Raw genomic sequence first — 20073 nt, forward strand, 5'->3', positions numbered from 1 at the left:
ATTCCAATCTTTTGGAACATTCATGCATATCTTTCACGATTTGCAGTACCTGCGCAAGGTCGGGGCCCGGATTGCTTTCGACCTCGCCGCATGTGAACAGTAACAGTGAACAGAAAGGAGCAATCACAGCTTCTGGGCATGGAAGCACGATGATAAAGCGCTCATCTGATTTCAAGAAATAAAAAAAAAGGGCATGGACAGGACATGTACTGCGAAGAGACGTTAACCAAGGGTAACAAACTGGATTCCAAGAGAAGGAAAGCGTAGCAGGGGGCGGCAGAAAATTAGGTGGGCGGATGAGTTTACGTTCTCAGAGGTCAAGTGGACGCAGCTTGCACAGGACCGGGTTAATTGGAGAAATATGGGATAGGTCTTCACCCTGCAGTGAGTATAGTCAGGCTGATGATGAGAATGATTTCAAGCAGGCAAACGGTAATTTGGAGAAAGGTCAAACTTCTGTGTTAAGCCTTGTGGTCGTCATGTGATATTGGGGCATAGTCACGTAGGCAATTGGCCCTTGATGACTGTCAAGGTCAATGTCCCGAGATTTAGAGGCTAAACTTCTGTGTCAAGTCTGGGGGTTGCGATGTGATTGGGGCATAGCCACGAAGGCCAAGGGGACCGTTCCCACTGTCAAAGTCAAGGTCACTTGACCAGGATGTTGCCCTGTGACTAGGGCATAGTCACTTAGGCCACAAAGTGGCCCGTGACCTCCGTCATTCAAGGTCACGTGAGGGGACGTCAGTGGGACGTTGAAGTAGTAGACACTTGAGGCGCGATACGTGTATAAATAGGAGCCCCGAACTCCTGCCTAGGTTACAACACTGCGCGAGATGGAGGTGGACGAGTTTCGTGCTCAAGTTGCGCGTCGGAACACAGAGAAGGCACTTCCGAATGAGGCCCTGAAAAGACGGCGTAACGAAGGGAACGATAAAGAACGGGCTTTATGTTTGGAGAAACACGCAATGTGTTTAATCCAAGCTCGGCAATGAGCGTAGGTGTGTACATGAAGCTTTTGCTTCCCTCCAGGGTTAACCAAAGTTAAACTACCAGCTAAAGTTTTTATGAGACAATCCTCCGGATGTCCGCAGGATCTAAATAAGCATCCTTAAAACTTCCTGCTGGGCGAGTTGGTAGTTCATCTTGATGTAGGGGTTTTTTAAGCATGTACATCTCGCCTTTCTTGTCCTTGTCTTTGTTCGCACTAAAAAAACCCCTACATCAAAATCAGCATCCGTCTCACATTCGACAGCGGACGTCCGTAGTGCTTTCCTTCGATGTCTGTGGTCCAGCGGAGGCGCTTCAACGGAATCTATTAGGCCAGTCCTCTCATATCCTAAAGGCAGCTAGAGCACTAGCGTTCCTAAAGTTTTACCGCAACGAAATATGTTTGCGAGTGAGGGTTTCAATGTTCCACTAAGGTCTTGTAAGAGATAAAAAAGCTGTGACATACACTATTTTCTCACATGTAATTCCGTCCCTCGAGAAGGCTGCATTTGGATAATGAATCAAATTCGCGAAGAAAAATTAGAGCACTTTTTCATCCCTGAGGGGACTTATATGCAACATTAAACGTCTTAATTATTGCTTGGCTGGTGAAACCGGAACAAGTGGGGAAAGGAAATCGATTATAGCTGTGATATTCCCCTTGTTTAAGGGAGTAATGCGGGACTTCCTCACTTTGTAACATTTTCGAAGGGTGTGAGCGGTTATACAGTGAATAATGGTAGGTATAAAAGCGTCGCAAGGATATGTGGACTCATTGCTCGTATAATATGACACTATATATTGCCTTCTTGTAAAAATCTTGCTGTGAGCAGTAAGAAAAAAAGATATGACCCGGACGTGATTTGAACACGCAACCTTCTGATCTGGAGTCAGACGCGCTACCGTTGCGCCACCGGGTCTTGTTCTTTCTATTGCCAAATTTATAATCATATTTTACACGTTAAGAACATCACTCTACAAATACGCAACATGGGTTAAAAACAACGCGATTTCGGGCTACGTGATCGATTAAAAATCAGGCATGTGCAGCAACAATTCCATTCTCGGAAGCCACTCAGGCACTTGGTCTTGTGTCTTGAAAACATTATTAATCGAAACGGCTTCTCGAAAATACTGCTGTATTTTCTTCGCATCAATGTCTGCATGCCTGAAACCAATTCTGGATCGCCAGATACTGTGCAGGCCCAATAACATGATTATGTCCTGCGGTAGCCCATCATCATCATCATCAACATCAATTGGTAAAAATCGAATTCCGAATGCATCCACGGGTAGGTCCTTTTTAATCATTCGTTGTAGAATGTCCCAGAAAAAAAGGCATCCCAGCAGTCTAAGAAAACGCGTTCGATAGTTTCCGGCTTGCGGCATATGAAGCAGTGATTTCCCCAAGGTACAAAAAAAAAAAAAGAACCTTAATTTCTAAATAAGTCTTAACACCACCGCCATAACGCTCAAAGTAACCTTCTGTCCCAGCAGCTCGCGGTTGTCGTTCGCCTTTACCAACTACCCAGTTATCTGTCTTCTTCTTCCCATAATTTTCTTTCTTTTTCTTCTTGATATCGGTGAAATTGCGAGACTGGCCCATGTAACTCTCGCTAAAAAAGGGGGCAGTGGCTTATCTCGGCTACGGCAGGATATACGTAGCGAGAGATACCTTCCTCTGCTTTCGACATGTTGCCGAGCCTATTGTTGAGCTTGTATTAATTAGCAATGAAGAGACATTGATGTACACATCATTTCTTTTATTTCATACACTTAAAAGGACGACCTGATAATCGGTATAGTAACACGCGTCCACAGTCCTTCGCACACGCTGCACATGTGTCCAAACGTATTGCTCACGAAGTCTGCTTCAAATGTTCGAGTCGCGGATGAACTTTCTGAGAGTCGAATTGCATGATTAGTTACACCAAGAGATTTTACATCCTCTTCTGTGCTCTCATCGGTTCCCCTTGATCTTCCGAAGGCTCCATCTGAGCTGCTGTGCGCCTATTACGCTCTACATCCTAGCGTCCGCACATGGCGAGATGTTCTCTCTGTTCAGGCGTCTCTGCTGCTCGCTTGGCCTTTCTGTATTCATTTATTCTCTGCTGAATGGCCAATAGGCTGGCGACAACTACTGTATCGGAAGAACTGAGCCTCTCCTGCCCATACCGCTGCTGAGCAGCGGCCCGACTCTCTTTGTACATGCGAAACGACTATGCTGCGGCCGCCCTGTCTCGGCTCCGTTTATACACGCAGCTGCGTATGCGCAGTTATGCGCATGGCTAGCACGTGTCATCCGCGTGGCTTCGCGTGCGGCAGCGGCGGCCGCACTCGGCTGCGAGGCTTTGCTGCCACGCCCCTCGCACCTGTCCCTCCTCTCCGCGACTCACTCCACACAATCCAGAGTGGTTCCACAGAGAAATGCTCCACTGGTAGACGAATGAAGCTCTCGCTAAAAAAATTGCCGGGGTTCAGCCATGCTCGCGCTAGTCAACTGGAGCAAGCTCAGTAGGCCTCACGCCTGGATACATCAGCAGGATGTTCGTACAGCGTCACTCTTGCGACACAGTATATGGTGCAGCGCATCATTCATAGCTTGGATTATGAAAGTTAGCCGAAGTTAAGCAACTTATATATACCTTTCAAAGTGCTGTCATGTGGCTGCAAGCACACCGGTTTAAACCAACTGCGAGGCGGGAGAGGAGCGCACTGCGCAGCTTGTGGCCACGGGACTGCGAAGCTGATATTCGCAGTTCGGCCAGCGGCAAGAAGAAAGAACCAGCGCACGGCGCAGCTGTAGCGAGGCACAATAAACTGTCGCATGAGCAGTAGCTAGTTGTGCTTATGAACAATCTTGGAGAATGGTAGCACATATTAAAGCTTATGTTTTAAACCTATGTTGTGTGGTGGTACAAGGAGGTGTGTTGTGGGAATATATAGTTGCGCATGGAGGCTTGAAAGTCTAAATCGTGTCGCAAGAAAAAAAAAACAAATCCTAAATAGAAACATTTGGGCTTATATTGGAGTTCTCAAGTGTGAAGTTAAATACTGCACCAGGGTGACCAGAACCTGTTCTTGTGAAGAAGTACGTTTTCGAAATTGTTCACCGGTGTCATGTTTATGCAATTCCATCGTCAATCAGCTATTTTATTTCTGTAGAAAATAAGTGCGGGATAACAGAGACACAAATTAAAGAATCAGTGATTAAGCTAATAGCATGCATGAAAGCGACCGAGGATCCGCCACCCATTACTGTACAAATATTCGCTGGACATCCCTTTAATATGTGAACGTTTGAAGGCTGCATTTTTGATGCTGCGATGTCTTCATGAATGTAATTTCTCCAGCACCAGTGCCCCGGGTATATCCAACGATTATCCTCTTATTGATGCCCGCCATTAGCAAGTCAGTGGATGTTCCGCGAATTCACTTTTTTTTAGATTCCCCCTCATATAGTGAATCACTTTACCGCCCTCACTCCTCCCACACTTCCTCCCATTGAAGTTTACGCTACAATAAATTGAATAACTCTCTTGAGACACCCTATGAACAATGCACATCATCACTGTCAACCCAGCCCAGCGCCATTCGCAAACAATCGACAACAGAAGTGTCGTTAGCGTTATTACAACCGTGCTTGTAACACAGATTCAGAGTGTCTTTAAGCATGAGTATTGACCATGAAAAGAGCAGCAAGCGGTGGTCCGAGGTACCAGGTTCATCTCTATTGAATGATCATCTAGAAATGATTCATTTCTAAAAAAGCAAGTTCAAAAGAACATCATTACGCCTGCTGTCTCGTACAAGCTGCTTGAGATTTAAACCTCACATAATGTGGGTTGGTTGTTTGGTTTATGAAATTTAACATCCCAAAGCGACTCAGGCTATATGAGAAACGCCGTAGTCAAAGGCTCGAGAAATTTCGACCACCTGCGTTCTTTAACGTGCACTGACATCGCACAACACACGGGCGCCTTGCGATTCGCCCACATCGAAAACCGGCCGCTGCCGACGGAGTTCGATCCCGTTTCCTTGAACACAAGTCGGGATCTCTACTACTGCACCACCACGGCGGGGTACCTAACATAATGTCCGTGAGTACACCAGCAGAAGCACCGGTCACATAGGCCAAATTGTTTCATTTTAAGCATACTAAATTGAAATCATGAGTCATAACCTCTTGGTTGTTAGGCTATCATATTCTTTTAAGAAGTGTGACTGCAGAAGCGGGAGCACGATAGACGGCACGCAGCAAGTATGTAGGCCTATCAAGTGGTGATTTCAAAACGTCGTTTTCATGGTCAAGATTTTGCTCAAGTCATGATCCGAAAGGATGACTTGAAAATGACTTCTCATCTCCGCGTCTTGAACCCCTATTTATCGTAAAATGTTCTTGTCTCGGTGGAATAATATCATCGTCATTTATTTTGTAACGAATTCCTAAAAGAGAAAGAATGTATGGATCATAAGAAAAAAGTAGCACTTGGAGGCTATCATTTTTTTTTACTATATTATTCAGGCGCTTAGCTGCGTTCGTAATTCCTGCTTACATATTTGTCGGCAACCGCCCTCTCTCTCTCTCTCTCTCTCTCTCTCAGAACCTGCACTGCGTCTGATGGGCGTTTGCACACGTGTATAGAATGTATCACACGCTGCAGAATAGTTGTTATCAATTCGACGTTTGCAACGCGCAAGAGAGGCTTTCTTGCTACAATTTTTGTTAGTCTTTTGCACTTTGCCGAAGCAGTTCGCGCCTTTTTATCGTTTAAGCGGAATAGCCGATCAGCATTGACAGCTTTTCTTCAACGTTCTAGCATTGAGCATAAGGTCTTGTTTTTCGGAGTAGTCTCGAAAATGCAGGATAATATAGGGAAATCCGTTTTAATTCTGCGAATGCGAGCTACAGATATTAAGCGAACTTCGAGTTTACCCTGTAAAACTTAGTCATCTTCCGGCGAAATGCATCTTCAGTTTTATCGTCTTCACTTTTAAGCAAGGAGAAAGTTTATACTTCTATGAGACCTTTATCTCTGGAGCTAATACTATTTCCTGCAATCTCCGTATCTTAGATTTCTGTACAGCTACTCCGGACAGGGTCCGTTTCCCAAATAATTTCTAATGTCTTTCTTAGGTTGCTTGCCTTCGTTGATACCCAGTTGTGCGTTAGGCCTCTCGACTACTGTGTCCGACTACGCGGGATCGAATCCCGGCCTCGGCTGCTGCTTTTTTATGGAGGCGAAAAGCGAAAAGCCCATGTGCTGTGCGATGTCAGTGCATGTTAAAGAACCCCAGGTGGTCGAAATTTCCGGAGTCCTCCACTACTGCGTCTCTCATAGCCTAAGTCGCTTTGTTACGTTAACCCTCATAAACTAATTTCTGATAGCTTGCTTACCTTAATTGATTAGGTTGTTTAATCTCCGTGACGGCAGGTTCAGCCCCTGCGTTCTCTTAGCCTCACAGGGACTTCAATGTACAGCAGTCAGAAGCAAGGGTCAATAACATATAAAGGCTTGGCATAATGAAAAAACTACTGCATTCCCTTCTGTACGACCAAAAGCGGCCAACTTGGGTGGAAAGCAGGAATTCTTAGGTTGGCGAGCATGATCCCAGCCGCCTAGCCAAACCACTTTTGCATGCCAGTTACGATTCTTTTGAAGTTCATTGCTGCTGCTTCTTTTTGGAATCTCTCCGTCCGGCCACATATAGAGCGTGCGCATTGGAAGAGTATAGAACAGGATTACAGCTTGCGCAGCAAGCACAGAACTGGTTCTTTTTATTAAGAGGGTCTTACTACGGGCTACGGAAATATACGACAAGAGCGAAACATGCTCAGCTTTAGAACTTCATAAACACCAGGGCCCGTTTGTACAAACGATCTTAAGACTGTCTTAGCTAAGTCCAGACTTAACTGGAGTCTTAAGGATAGGCCGCTAGCATGGTTGCTTAAGACTGGAGCCAAGACTGGGCTTCAGTTTCCTAACCTTAGACTGTTTCCTAACCTTCCGCAAGGAGCCCTCCATGTTCCCTAAACGCAAGGCGCCCCCAGAAGGCGAACGCGTATTCCAGAAGCTTCCTTTCGCGTTCCCTGCCAAAGGAGCGCCTCACCAAAGGAGGCCGAATCAAAAAGAGTGCTGGTTACGAGATTATATGCAAACGATGCAAAAACTATGCTCTGTATCGCTAAAGTAAACGGCCAGCGTTGTTAATTTTATAGTTCCACTACATCTGGTCATAAATTCTATTTGTTCGGTTAAGCGCTGAAAAATAATCACTAAAACGCTGTATTGGACAGGAAATCAAACTCAGTCTGGCAACCGTCGGCGCATTTATGACCGGGGGCCCTATTCTCGACAATTCGCCATTTTGTCCAAATTGTGACGTACGCGTGACGTGTGCAGTAGGACGGTGCCATGTTACGTAAGCACACAATCGGGCTACGCATCCTGAAGAAAAACACAAATAAAGTGACATAAAAAAAGCGTGCTGTCGTCTGCTACTTTATATTGGCGCCGTGTATGAAAAACGACGATGCTCCTGCAGGAACCGATACGCTGCGGTGCCGGAAGCCTCGAGTTGCAGTGAGGCGAGTGAAGTATGTTGTAGCGTTGCGGTATTAGTGTGTCATGACATGCTTGCGGTCGAACATTCGGCATCAGCTACGCAGGGAAAGGCTGCGCGAGTTTCAGCTGAAGAGCAAGAAGGGCAATGGAATATTCGCAGTGGGTTGGTGCAAAATGGGATCGGAAAGCAGCATTGCTGTTAATGCGCCGATGACCTCTCACGTTTTCTTATCAGCGGCTTTTAAATGCAGGAATTAAGGACTTGATCGTAAACAGAAGGAATTGACAGATTTCCAAAGTAGCTCCAGCACTGACGAAGAGGCGCCGGCGCAGCTGCCGGCATGGCCCATGTTGAGGACAACGTTCGCAGTCTTAAAGTATCAATTACTGTTAGGTACTGGTAATATGCGTTTCGGGACTAGTTGGTTCATACTCAGTTTGGTTTTATGCGCACAAAAAGACGACACAAAAAGACAAGGGAGACAGGTCTTTTTGTGCGCATAAAACCAATCTGTGTTAGGTACTGGCTGTGCTGCACACCTTTTTTCGATAAGCGCAGTATTACCAGCAGCACCATCAGGTCACCAAGTCTGCTTAAGTTTCTAACATAGCCTATTGTGTCGGATTGAGTTGTGCAGAACGCGGATAGCAGCGCAGTGAGAGAGATGGAGGTAGAGAGAGAGAATCTTCCACACACACACACGACGTGGAAGGCATACGCTGGACCTTACACCTAGTCGGTTAAAGTTTCATGCGCGTGCGTGCGAAAAGCTGTTGCGAAACGAAAAAGATGTTCGAGAAAGAGAAAGAAACACAAGAACAGAATAGCGGGAAGGTTAATTAGGCGATGCCCAGGCTACCATACAAGTGGAGAGGGGGATAAACGGACAATAAAGAAAGAAAGCGAAAGATGACTGAGGAAATTGTGGTATGAAGCTAGGGCGGCGCCGCGCGCGCATATTCCTTACTGTCGAAACGGTAAAATGCAAATCAATAAAAGGAGATTATTTTCCGGCTATATTAAAAAAGCAATCTACAGAAAATGTCACTCAACTACATCATATGATTAAGCATACCGTCATAACGTGCTTCGGAGTACTTATTTATTTCTAAAAAATAAACAAATGGTGAGCCCGCGTGCATAATAAAACAAAACTTTATGTATGAAACACATGACGTGTGGCAAGAAAACTTGTGCCATGTACATAGAACATACATTCCTTTTTATAACAGAAACTGTGACTATTTTTGCTTGCTTTTCCCATCGTGGAAAGGCTGTTCAATTCAATAAAATTGTAATGAGTGCATAGTGCAAGGCAAGAAATGCAGTGTTTAGGGCCTACGTTTAAGACAGTCTTTGGGAATCCCTCGCTGCTTGTCGCGCGAAGTTCCTGCACAGCCATCGAACCGTGTGTCACCTCAGGTTGTACTCGCGAACCGACCAGATAGATAACTAGAAAGCATCTCGGTGCTCTCAGAAATTCATGATGGTTTGGTGGGCGCTGTTTAACACAGAGACAAAGAGGAGAAAACACGGGATTGGCGCCTTTATTTCTCTTCTTTTCTTTGCCTCTGTGTTAAAGAGCGCTCACGAAACCATCACGAACAACCTACAGCTCGCCCAGCTTTCCCTTCTGTTGCTCTCTGAAATGCCCCGTCTCGCGCAGATCAACCGCCGTGAAGCGCATTTGCCTTTGGTTTTCTTCTGCGAGTATTTAATCTGTGTTCTTCGAATAAACTTTCAGTTGATACTAGCGCCTGTCCTTGTCATTAATCTCTCGTTGTTGTTCTCCGTCGCAGCGCTCGTAATTTGCAATCAACCGCTTGAGTTATCGGGCCGCATTGCTGCGGTTGGTAACGACGGCGTGGATCGATGATTTATGATAGCAAAGCATTTGCAACGGGAGGGTGGCTACGACCCTCGTTAATCCTCTAAAAGATGACGCAGCTGAAAAGTTCCCTTATGACGTCGTTTATGTGCTTTCTGCAATTACAACATGATGTGTCAGCTCACTTCCCTACCCACGAAACCGTTTACCAAACTGCGGTGATATAACTGCCGCCAAAACTGCACGTCCAATTCGCCATGTTTTTTTTTTTTTTTTGCGGCGCCCAACTTTGGTCATTTACAGCAATGGCAGAACATCCTTAACGTAATGAAACGTCATTTTGACGTCATCAATAAATGTTTATGCGTGACATATTTCCCGCCACACAACGTCAGCCAATCAGGTTTCAGGAGTCGGCTCTTGACAGTGGGCAGTTCTTTTCAGCCCATTCGTAATTCAAGCGTAAGTGCTTCCCTTGCTATGATATATACCTCTGTTTTCCCTCCACAATTACTTATATATACCCTCCATGCATCATGAATACCGCTGCTAAAAATCCGTTTCAAGCGGTAATCGCATGTGGGCGAAAAAGTGAGCGACGCGACAAGGCGGCGCGGCAAAAGCGATCATGGTTCGCTCCGTCGCCTACTGGGGAAGACGTATGCACGCGACAGCGCGAACCGAGCGAAACGGCGACGACGCTCTGTGTAGGTTTTGTGGCTGGCATAGTGGCTTAGTACACCGCAAAACTACTGCCAAATGCAAAAACAGTCAAAACGATTGCAAGTTATTTTGCGACAACATCGCAAAGTAAAATATATTTACAAAGCCGTATCGAATGTGTGTTAACTTGCACTGTAGTCTGTACGAGTAGTCACGGGACCCCTCGTTTCCTTTGTTTCGGTTGCGATTAGACGTTCTTTGAATCCTTGGCTATTCACCATTGTTCGTGCAAAGCGAAACATTTACGCGGTAGTGCACAATCACAATGCAACACAGTCACGGCCGCTCAATGGAGGCGCACTTGGTCCTCCATTGAGCGGCCGTGACACAGCAAAATAAAGAAAGCTTGTAAAATGAGCGGCAGTGACGTACGCTTACTACCGGGCGAACGAACGAAATTTTCGATTTCGGCAGATCCGAGCGACGAGCCAAGCGACACATGCATTTCTGTTCGCGCGAAGGCTTGGCGCGACGCGTGCCGCCATCGCGTTCGCGTTCGCGTGAGTTTTCGCGTGCATGCGATTCAGCCTTCACTCTCACGTCATTTATACGTCGCCGAAACAAGCCATTTCGACACACTGAAATTTCGCGCCACAAATTTGAAACACGTGACTGTTCTGAGAACCAATCAGATAAACAAAATGGCGCTGAACGGCGGACATGTGTGTCGAGAATGGGAGACAGTTTCCGGCGCACACATGAGGTCGAGAGAGGAGATTGAGAGAGGAGACCAAAAATACTAAACAAAAAAAGTTAAGCGGAAGCACGGTGAGCGGAAGTGTAGAAAAGCAAACTTGTTTTACTGTCTTACCGTGAGCATAGTCAGAGTAGTCAGAGTCACCCCTAGTGACCATGAGAGCGTGTTCTTCGATGTGAATGTCGTCATGTGTTGACTGCAAAGTGCGTGCACGTGCGCATCACACTGAATGTGTCGGTGACTGACATTGTCCGAACCCTTCCGCGATAGCTCAGTTGGGGCGTTCGACTGCTGACCACTAGGATGCGAGTTCAATCCGGCCGCGGCGGCCGCTTTTCGATTAACGGAGGTATGGTGGCTAGAAAGGTTACGGAGGCAAAAAGCAAGGCGCCCGAGTACTGTGCGATGTCGGCGTCCCTCATAGCCTGAGCCGTGCTGGGATATTAAGCAGACGTTGTGCGCGGTCTTCGGTTGATCGTCGACAGTGCTTTGCACGCCAACGCGCGTTGTCCACACGGTGGCCGCTCAAGTGTTCGGTTGATAAGGTTGTAGTACATCTCGAAGGAATGCTGCCGCCTGTATGGCTGGCAAAATAGCGCTTAAATTTGGCTTCAATGGTAAACTTTGTGTGCCGCGCTGCACAAGTTTTCCATGTTATGTTTTTGTGCGTTTGCCTCCTCCCTGCGCCCATTTTTGATGAAGATATGGTTTGTGGGTGCCGAATTTTTGCGTCCAAAAGCTACTGAAGAACTCCGGATGAACGGAAGGAAGAAACAGCTCAAACGGACAGGGCGTGCGTTTGAGCTGTTTCTTCTTTCCGTTCAACATGAACCAACCAGCCCGACCAAGCCCTCTTCTTGAACTCTGGATGAATTCGGATCATCTTGGGTTCCTTGACGTGCACTGATATAGCAAACGGTACTGGCGCTGTTGCATTTTGTTTCTGTCGAAATGCGACCGGCGTAGCCGAGATTTGATCCCGTGTCAGTGTGGTTCATCTAGGTTACAATTTATGTAATTGTCTGTGGGCGATAAAATAAGAGAACGAGCTTTCTATCATTATCATCATCAGCCAGACTAGACCCACTGCAGGGCGAAGGCATTTCCCGTATTCCTTCAATTAACCCGGTCCTGGGCTAGCTGCATCCACTTGACTCCTGCAAACTCCTTTACCTCATCTGCCCACCTGATTTTCTGCCGCCCCCTGCTACGCTTGCTTCCCTCGGAATCCAATTTTGTTACCCTTAGCGACCATCGATTATCCTTCCTTCGCATTACATGTCCGGCCCGTGCTCATTTCTTCTTCTTAATTTCGATTAGGACATCATTAACTCGAGTTTGTTCCCTGACCCATTCTGCACGCTTTCTATCTCTCAATGTTACACCAGCCATTTTCCGTTCCATAGCTCTCTGCATTATCCTCAACTAAAATAGAACCCTTTTCTTTAGCCGCACAGGTGAGTACTGGTAAGACACAACTATTATATATTTTTCTCTTGAGACATGTCGGTAGGCTGCTAGTCATGATCTGCGAGTATTTACCAAATGCTTTCTATGCAATATGTCAACCTTCAAAATTGTATTCATGCTTTCTGATACAGTGAGCAGTCAAGTCAATTTACAGGCATAAATGTGAGTAGTTGGCTCTGTGTAATATGCTTGACATTTCAGTATTTCGTCGCTCAGACACGTTCGATCCTCTTCACATTTCACACAACACTTTTATTGCGGCAGAACTTCAAAATTCTCTTAACTATAACAAATCAGAAAGCCTTCATTTCACTGTTGTGCACAGTATTGAAAGGTTTAGACAATAAAATGCAAAGAAGCTAATGCAATGCAATGGAAAAAAAAAAAAGAACATGGCAGAACTAATTTCAAGTTCTCATAAAATCAAACAGAAATGGCAGAAAATCTCGAAAAGTGATGCAGTTAGATGCTATAAAATTGCAGTACTTGAACCATGCTTTCTTTTTTCTAGATACAAAGTTACAAAGCAGTGCATGTAAGTACACTAACATGTTAATTTCATATACAGCAAACACATTCTAATGCTCATTTTACCATCAAGGTTTACATGATGAAGACTACAGTAAAAGCTGGCACTTGAGTAGGCCCTAGGTTTGGCAGCGAATGTTTCAAAACATTTCTAAAGCTGATAATCAACACAAGAGAATTAAAATTGTAAAAGTGCAGACAAAAAATTAAATTTCTAAACCAAAATGAGGAAGTATAATAATCCACTAACAACAGGAATCAATATGAAGATGCAGCAGTGTGCAATAGGCACCAACTGGTAAAAGGTGATGTGTGTTCCCAGATCTGTTTGCACAGGGCAATGAGCACAGCTGTGCTGCAGTTCACTCCAGCTGGCAGTTCTATCGAACGTGATCCTGTTTTTTAAACAGAGTTGCTCGTGTTGCCAGTGAATTGCTGTTACTCCTGCTCAATATGTGGTGCTGTGTTATATGTGGCTCTAAGAATTTCCGCCTTTTCGCCAACACGTCCCCTACTGCGCCAGTGTTCATTTTTAGCCGTTCGCTGTTTTTTTAGTTCGGATACATCTTTATGGCTGCAATCCTGGCTCCTTTTTCCCGAGCAGCCTTTGGTCGGTGAGCCTCGCAAGTTTAAGCCTGCAGTTGCCTGCGTGCCCTCTCGCAGCTGTGCAGTGCACTCTTGCAGCTGAGCAAGCACATACTCTAAGGCCTTGCTGTCAGTGCAGTAGTAGGCTAGACTTTTTCCCCTTTCATATTCTTGCAGAACTTTGGCTTTTAGTTGGCCTATACCTTGCGAGCATGATTTTTCCAAGGCCAGATTTCCTGATTTGTCAACTATGTCTGCATTTGTCATAGGCGACACGTTGTAGCAGTTATTGTGGCCGTCCTCAATTTGCGTGGTGACACCATGATCAAGTGCCATTAGTGGCCCATCACGGTAGTGTTGTGGGAGTTGGTCAAATCCCCATGCTTCGCATAGCAAAAAAATTGCACAAAAATGCTTGCATGGGAGGCCGTGTTTCTGGAAGTCGTGGCAGCTGCAGCTCGGCACGGCAAAGTTTACTGTGTAGACGGTCCCTTCAGATGTGGCACTTTTCACCAGAAAAGTACCGTTCTGACACCCTGCTGTGATCGATTCATTAATGAAGTCCGCCGCTACAGCCAGCCTGCTCATTATGTGGTGTACTACGCTACGTGGTCTGTTGTGCAAGTATGGTGGGATGTTGTCATGATACAATCTGTACTCTGAGGAGGACTGTAAGTTTTTTCTCTGAAAGTGTACTTGTCGATCTGCAAGGAAAGTATGTAGTGTTTGTAAGAGGCCAGTCAAGCTTCGGCGGCCACTGTGTGACTTGAGGTAGTACTCTTTTAGCATCTTATTTTGTGCCTCAGTGCCGTTATTTGTTGTGATTGTGAGGCCAGGCCTGAGGTAGGTTGCCCACATTTTTTTTACCGGAAGCCATTGGGTTTCCACATAATGCCTGAACGCAGGGTTGTCAGTCCACACCTGACTCGAGTGCATGTCTTGAAGCGCTATGGCAAAATCCTCTGCACTATGTGCCCTAGCTAGCTTACGCAGCAAAAATAGTGCCTGATTTTTGTCATTTATATTATTTTCTTTTTTCCGGCACCACCGCTCCCAAGCCTGTTCACGGTGAAAATCGCAGAGAGCAATGCGGCTGTCTGGAAATGTCAAATTTATGGCATTAATTTCTGCCTGGCTAAAATCAATCATCCAGTACTTGGGGCAAAAATTTGGATTCCACAATTTAAAAACCTCTAATGCTGCTGAAATGAACTCAGATGTTTCGAATTGCACTATAAACACGCCTACAATAACATAGCCTGTTGGTGTCTTGACTACCAAAAAAAACAAAGGAAGTGCATAGTCGGTAGTCTTATTTGTAGCATCGAGGCATACAACATCTTCGGAGTATTTCTGTAGAGCTGATTCCATGAATGCGGTCTGCATGCAAAACATGAGTGTTTGTTCGCATTCACTTGCAACACTTTCGAGAACGCTGTCATTTTTCTGTGATGGCATAGTGCTGGATTCTTGTGAAGGGTGCTGCTTGTATGGCTGGAAAAAGTATTTTCCTGTAGGGTCTTTTCTTCGAAGATCTTCGATCAGTTTCATCGCATTCACTTGATCCACTGAGCTGTATCTGTCTTTTCGGATTGCAGACTGTATGTGTGAGCGTATGTCATCTCGTGTTGGATAAAATGTTCTGCATGAGTGCTGTGGTGGTTCCTTATTAGCAAACAGAACATCTTCTACATAAAATTGCAAGCATTTTTGGACTTCAGTCACTGATGTAATACCTTGCTGCACAAGTTGGTTTATTTTGGCTGACACTTCAGCATTCATTGGTTGGCCAAAGCTGAGTGCCATGCCAAAATCATGTTGTGTGTGGCCATCTTTTGCATTAAAGCTCACATATATTCTCACTTCACGGGCCACTGCTGGTGCATACTGGTTGTCCGAGGACAGTGCACTTTCCAAACGTGCCATTACAGCTTTTGATGCCGCTTTCCTGCTGTACGCAGAACAGTTGCGTGGAAGTTCTATCTGCAATATAATAAAGGGAATATGAAGTATGTAAAAAAATTCAATGGCAAGTTTTCATATGTGCTAGCATAAAAATATGTACAAGCAATTATATGCACTTTGCTGTGTCCACAAGCAAGTGACAATATAATAGTCTCCTTATTTCATTATATTTGGTGACAATATAATAGTGTCCTTATTTCATTATATTTGCATATTGACAGCAAGACATGAATGTTGGGCATCAAGTAATTTAGCTTTTGAAATAACCCGCAGCAGTGGTGCAGTGGTTAAGGCACTCGACTACTGTACCCACGGATGTGGAATCGAATGCCGGCCACCGTGGCCGCTTTTAGATGGAGGCGAAAAGCAAGGCACCCGTGTGCTGTGTGATGTCAGTGCACGTTAAAGAACCCCAGGTGGCTGAAATTTCCGGAGCCCTCCACTATGACCTCTCATAGCCTGAGTCGCTTTGGGATGTTAAACCCCATACATAGTAATATTAATTAGCTTCTGAAATATTCAGCGTGTCAATGTGAGTAAAAAAGAAAGACTTGCATCTTCTATCTAGGACAGCAGCTTGGGCAAGTTGGTTATTAATTTGATACGGAACAGCGCCGAATAACGGGACAAGAAAGGAACAAGTGCTGCAGTTTATTTCGATGAAACGCAGCTTCTTATAACATCTGCACCACCGTCAAAACACATGCATCACAACCATATCGTTCTCGCAACTTGAAATGACAAAGGAAGATTAGTAATCATAACTGTAAATTAAACTTTTAGCATATCGAATTCTTTCTTTGTTAGAGCAATAGACGGTGTACTGTTGCAATGGTCACCCAGCCTCGCTATCGACGCTACCTCGATGACTTCGCGGACCAATTGCTCTTTGTGTTTAACCATTACTCTGCATTTGCTGAACTCAGGTGCACATGTTTTTGAGGGGCAGTCTCTGCAATGTATTCCTAGGTTTTTGCAAGCTTGCTCAAAATTCGTTTTGTATTCAAGAAGCATTTCGTTCATGCATCTGCCAGTCTGTATTCTTTCCCACTTGTCACCGGCAACGAATAAACGAGGCCTTCGGAGCATTCCTTGTCCCTTGACCCATTATGCGCTATTCCCTATCAAATCTTCTATGTTTTTAAAATGAGCACTATAAAATCCATAGCCATGTTGAAACCATGCTGATAACTGATTTCAATGATAGTGTTATAGGGGTTGTAAAAGGTTTTGTGAACACAGGACATAGCCTGAGGATGAGCTGGCAAACTGGCAGTCCTAGCCCTGACAGTCAACACATCCATGTTATGCCGTGCGCTAGCAGTGTAACTGCTGCCGCTGCCAGTTTTTCTCTTTTCTATGGCTTCAGTTTGTTTTTCTGCTATAACATCGTTGCCCCTTGATATTAGTTAGTTTTTCTGCTTGCATGTCCTCTACTTTCTTACTGGTTTCTCAAAAACTCAAACACTTCAATTGCATTCATAATATTGTCCTGTGATAAATATGTGCAAAGGTAGTGAAATAACCGCCTGCATGTTATGAACAAAGACTGCACAAGACATTCAGTAATGCACCACTCAGTTCATGGTTTCCTTGTTCTCCAATTGTTAGTGACATCATAGCTGCATGGGGTGTTTCCACAAGGTTAATTTGCTCTAAAAACAAATAACAACCTCACACACCTTGTACTCTGGAAACATTTCAATCCTTTTTGTGTGCATCCTGGCTATGCACCCTTTTTTCTTTGTGCCTTGGAGCTTCATTTTCCTCTTTGGAAATGTTGCTGGACCCCAGTCAGGAGTGGCATTACTCTGAGTCTTGGAGAGAAAGCAAAGGGAAGAGTCAGCTTGTGTTGTGAATTACCAGAACATATTCCTTCTTATTTCAATGAAATATACCTTAGAATAACGGCCTGGGGGGCGAGTTGGTGCATGATGGAAATGAACGGCGGCGCAACACGGAAACGGACACAGACAAGAAGGGGACACCACATGCGCACACTACCAACTATTTATTAAACGGAAAGGTGGCATATTTATACGTCCATCTCAAGCATCAGACTCATCGCCACAGTCCGCTCCAAACCCAACACGTGAACGCCGAGCAGCACCAACAGGAAATCAGACAAGATATTTCTAACCTCAGTAGATATATCAAAAACGGGGGGCAAAAAAAAACATTTTTTTTTTAAATGGAAGGCAGGCCATATCTCATAGCAAATGCAGTATGGACCGAAAACAGCAGAGTAAGACATGAGAAGCGACCAGCCCGAACCCTAACAAATAAAAAATAAACAATAAAACAATCGTAGCAAAAGCAGAGTCAAAACAGTTAAGCAAAAGCAGTCAGAACCCTAAGCCAACAACAAAAGACGATCGTAGCAAAAGCAGAGTCAAAACAAATGAAGCAAAAGCAGTAAAAAAAACTAGGCCAACAAAAACAAAAGACGATCATAGCAAAAGCCGAGTCAAACAAATGAAGCAAAAGCAGTCAAAAACCTAAACCAACACCAACATTCGTAGCTCAAGGAGAGTCAAAGAAATGAAGCAAAAGCAGTCAAACACAATCGTATACCAAAGGCATAGTCAAAAAAAGGGGGGAGCAAAAACAGTAGGAACCTAAAAGCAACTAAAAACGATCGTAGCAAAAGCAGAGTCAAAACAAAAGAAACAACAGCGGTCAAATCTAAAACAACAGCAACAAAAAGCACTGGTAGCAAAAGTAGAATCAAACGAGCTACGAAATTAACAACCCGCCTAACTAAACATCACAAGGCCGTTAAAAATTCCGGGCTTAAAGTCGCACAGTGCATGCCGTCACAAAAAATTATCAAGGAATGAAACTTCATTTCTACAGAGGGACACAGACGAGTCGCTAACACAAATGCTGCTCTTCTTTTTGATCATAAAGGCTTCAAGAATTTCCCGTGCCACCTGATCGCGACTCCTGCCCAGAATCCTTATACCGTTAAGCATTGGCTCACAGTTGCATTCTTTGCAATGGGTAGACAAATTTAACCCGCCTCCGTTTTCTAACGATTTCTCATGAAATATACCTTCTAGGACTGTTGAATGTGATAATACGGCACATCTCCTTATGAATACAGAAGCTAGGTTAAATATGAATATTGCCTGCTAGTAATTGGTGTCGATCCCTGGTGCCATAAATTATCCTTTAGTAGAACATTTCACTCCTTGTGCAGTTCGTACACAGTAATATGCAGCATGGCAAAGGCCACGGCACTCTGACCATGTTGCTCTCACTGTATTGTTGCAACAGATGTGCTCACATACAAACCTTTACTTACATCACTTGGTCTGCTGTGGACACCATGGCGCTCTTTTCCAAATACACACCCTTTCGTACATTTAGCAGTAATCCTAAATGGGCAGTCAAGCTCGATTGGTAGGACGCATCCTTTCTGCTTCGCGCAGAACAGTAGCCGTGCTGAAAATATTTGAACACCACAGTGAAAATTTGTACTTGGTTTACACGCTCATGCATCAAAGCTGTACAGACCCTTGTCATAAATTTTAAGCAGGCTTCAACTCACTGTGGCATGTCCTACTAATGCCTGAACACAAAATTTTGTAGGCCTTGCTAGTGTCTATTTTTATTAAGCACAAGTCAAAGTGGTTCCCATGACATGTGCACATATCAATAACCAACATACCATCTGAAGATCACTATAGTGAATGTTTTGAAGTTTATAAACCTTTTAGACATAAAATGGAGGAAGTCTTTATAAGAAGTAATAAATTACTCTGCAGAAACAGCTTATTGAAGTTTGTTTTTTACACATTTGCTCCCTATTCACAGAAATGGATCATAACAAATCACTGAAATTGGCAGTGGAGAAAGGGATTTATTTATTGCTGCCAGAAAAGCCCCAGTTAAAGGCTATCACATGATTTTACACAAGTGGAACTAGAATAAGCGATAACTACATTTTATAATTTTTTTTCATATTAGCAAATTCATTCACTTGAAGGGGAAAAAAGTTTAGGAACTTTTTTTTTTCTTCTGTAAACTGATATGATGTTCATTCCACTTCTGTAAAATAAACCCGCCTTTCCTCACTGCTAACCTTAGTGTTCTGCTACGAGCTTTATGTGAAAATAGGCAAACATGTAAAAATAATTCAATAAATATTGCACTGATTTTTGTCAATTTTGTACTCATATCTACTTTTGTGTATTAGTTGCGTGAACTTTCGTTTATGTAGATTTGATCATACCATTGGTACAGAATATGTTACTTATATTGTTTTTTTAAAGACTTGCCTGACCTTAATTAAGCTACATTTTTTTATTGTGAGCCCATACAACTATAAATGGCTTCCGTGTTTAATTTTGCAAACGCGCAACCCTAATTTAGGAATGTACGCGATTCAAACTAGCTGAGATCTGTACGTTTTCTGCCCGCTGGCACCCGTCCGACGTTCCCAGAAAATTTGGATCACGATCGCAAGTAGTAAAACGATGGACGAATACTTACATTTCTCAGAATCGGGGTGGGCAGAAACTTCTGTCTGAAACGAGACATTTATACTCGCAAGCTCACGCTCGAATTCTTTGAGCGTATCATCACTGTCCAGGTACCCGGTCCACTGCTTGTCCACTTTCTTCACATCTTTCAAGTATTTCCTCACTATTTCTTCTTCCTCGCGAAGTTCGTCTACGGGAAATGATGCGATAGGCACCGCATCCCCCAAGTTATACAT

The 20073-nt window shown here is 44.3% G+C and overlaps 1 protein-coding gene and 1 non-coding gene across 2 annotated transcripts; both read right to left on the reverse strand.

Annotated features, from left to right (window-relative positions):
- Positions 1 to 1835: 1835 nt before the first annotated feature.
- On the reverse strand, positions 1836 to 1907 carry TRNAW-CCA (transfer RNA tryptophan (anticodon CCA)). Its single transcript has one exon. It is a non-coding gene; the product is annotated as a tRNA-Trp (tRNA).
- Positions 1908 to 7427: 5520 nt separating this feature from the next.
- On the reverse strand, positions 7428 to 20073 carry LOC146188044 (uncharacterized). The gene is made up of 5 exons (XM_084604980.1): positions 19848 to 20073; positions 18658 to 18797; positions 17033 to 17167; positions 15237 to 15368; positions 7428 to 7436 (listed from the first exon to the last, which is right to left on the reverse strand). Exons 1-5 carry the CDS (start codon positions 20071 to 20073, stop codon positions 7428 to 7430), a joined length of 642 nt encoding a protein of 213 aa, XP_084461106.1.

The sequence above is a fragment of the Amblyomma maculatum genome, chromosome 5 (genome assembly GCF_055883805.1).
Source record: "Amblyomma maculatum isolate TAMU_Amacu chromosome 5, ASM5588380v1, whole genome shotgun sequence".
NCBI classification, from domain to species: Eukaryota; Metazoa; Arthropoda; class Arachnida; order Ixodida; family Ixodidae; genus Amblyomma; species Amblyomma maculatum.

Coding starts and splice junctions, on each gene's coding strand:
- LOC146188044 (XM_084604980.1), bottom strand. CDS start 20,073: ATGTATAACTTGGGGGATGCGGTGCCTATCGCATCATTTCCCGTAGAC. Junction 18,798..19,847: donor CCACCCCGATTCTGAGAAAT/GTAAGTATTCGT, acceptor AAATATTTTCAG/CACGGCTACTGTTCTGCGCG. Junction 17,168..18,657: donor TCCACAGCAGACCAAGTGAT/GTAAGTAAAGGT, acceptor TTTCTCTCCAAG/ACTCAGAGTAATGCCACTCC.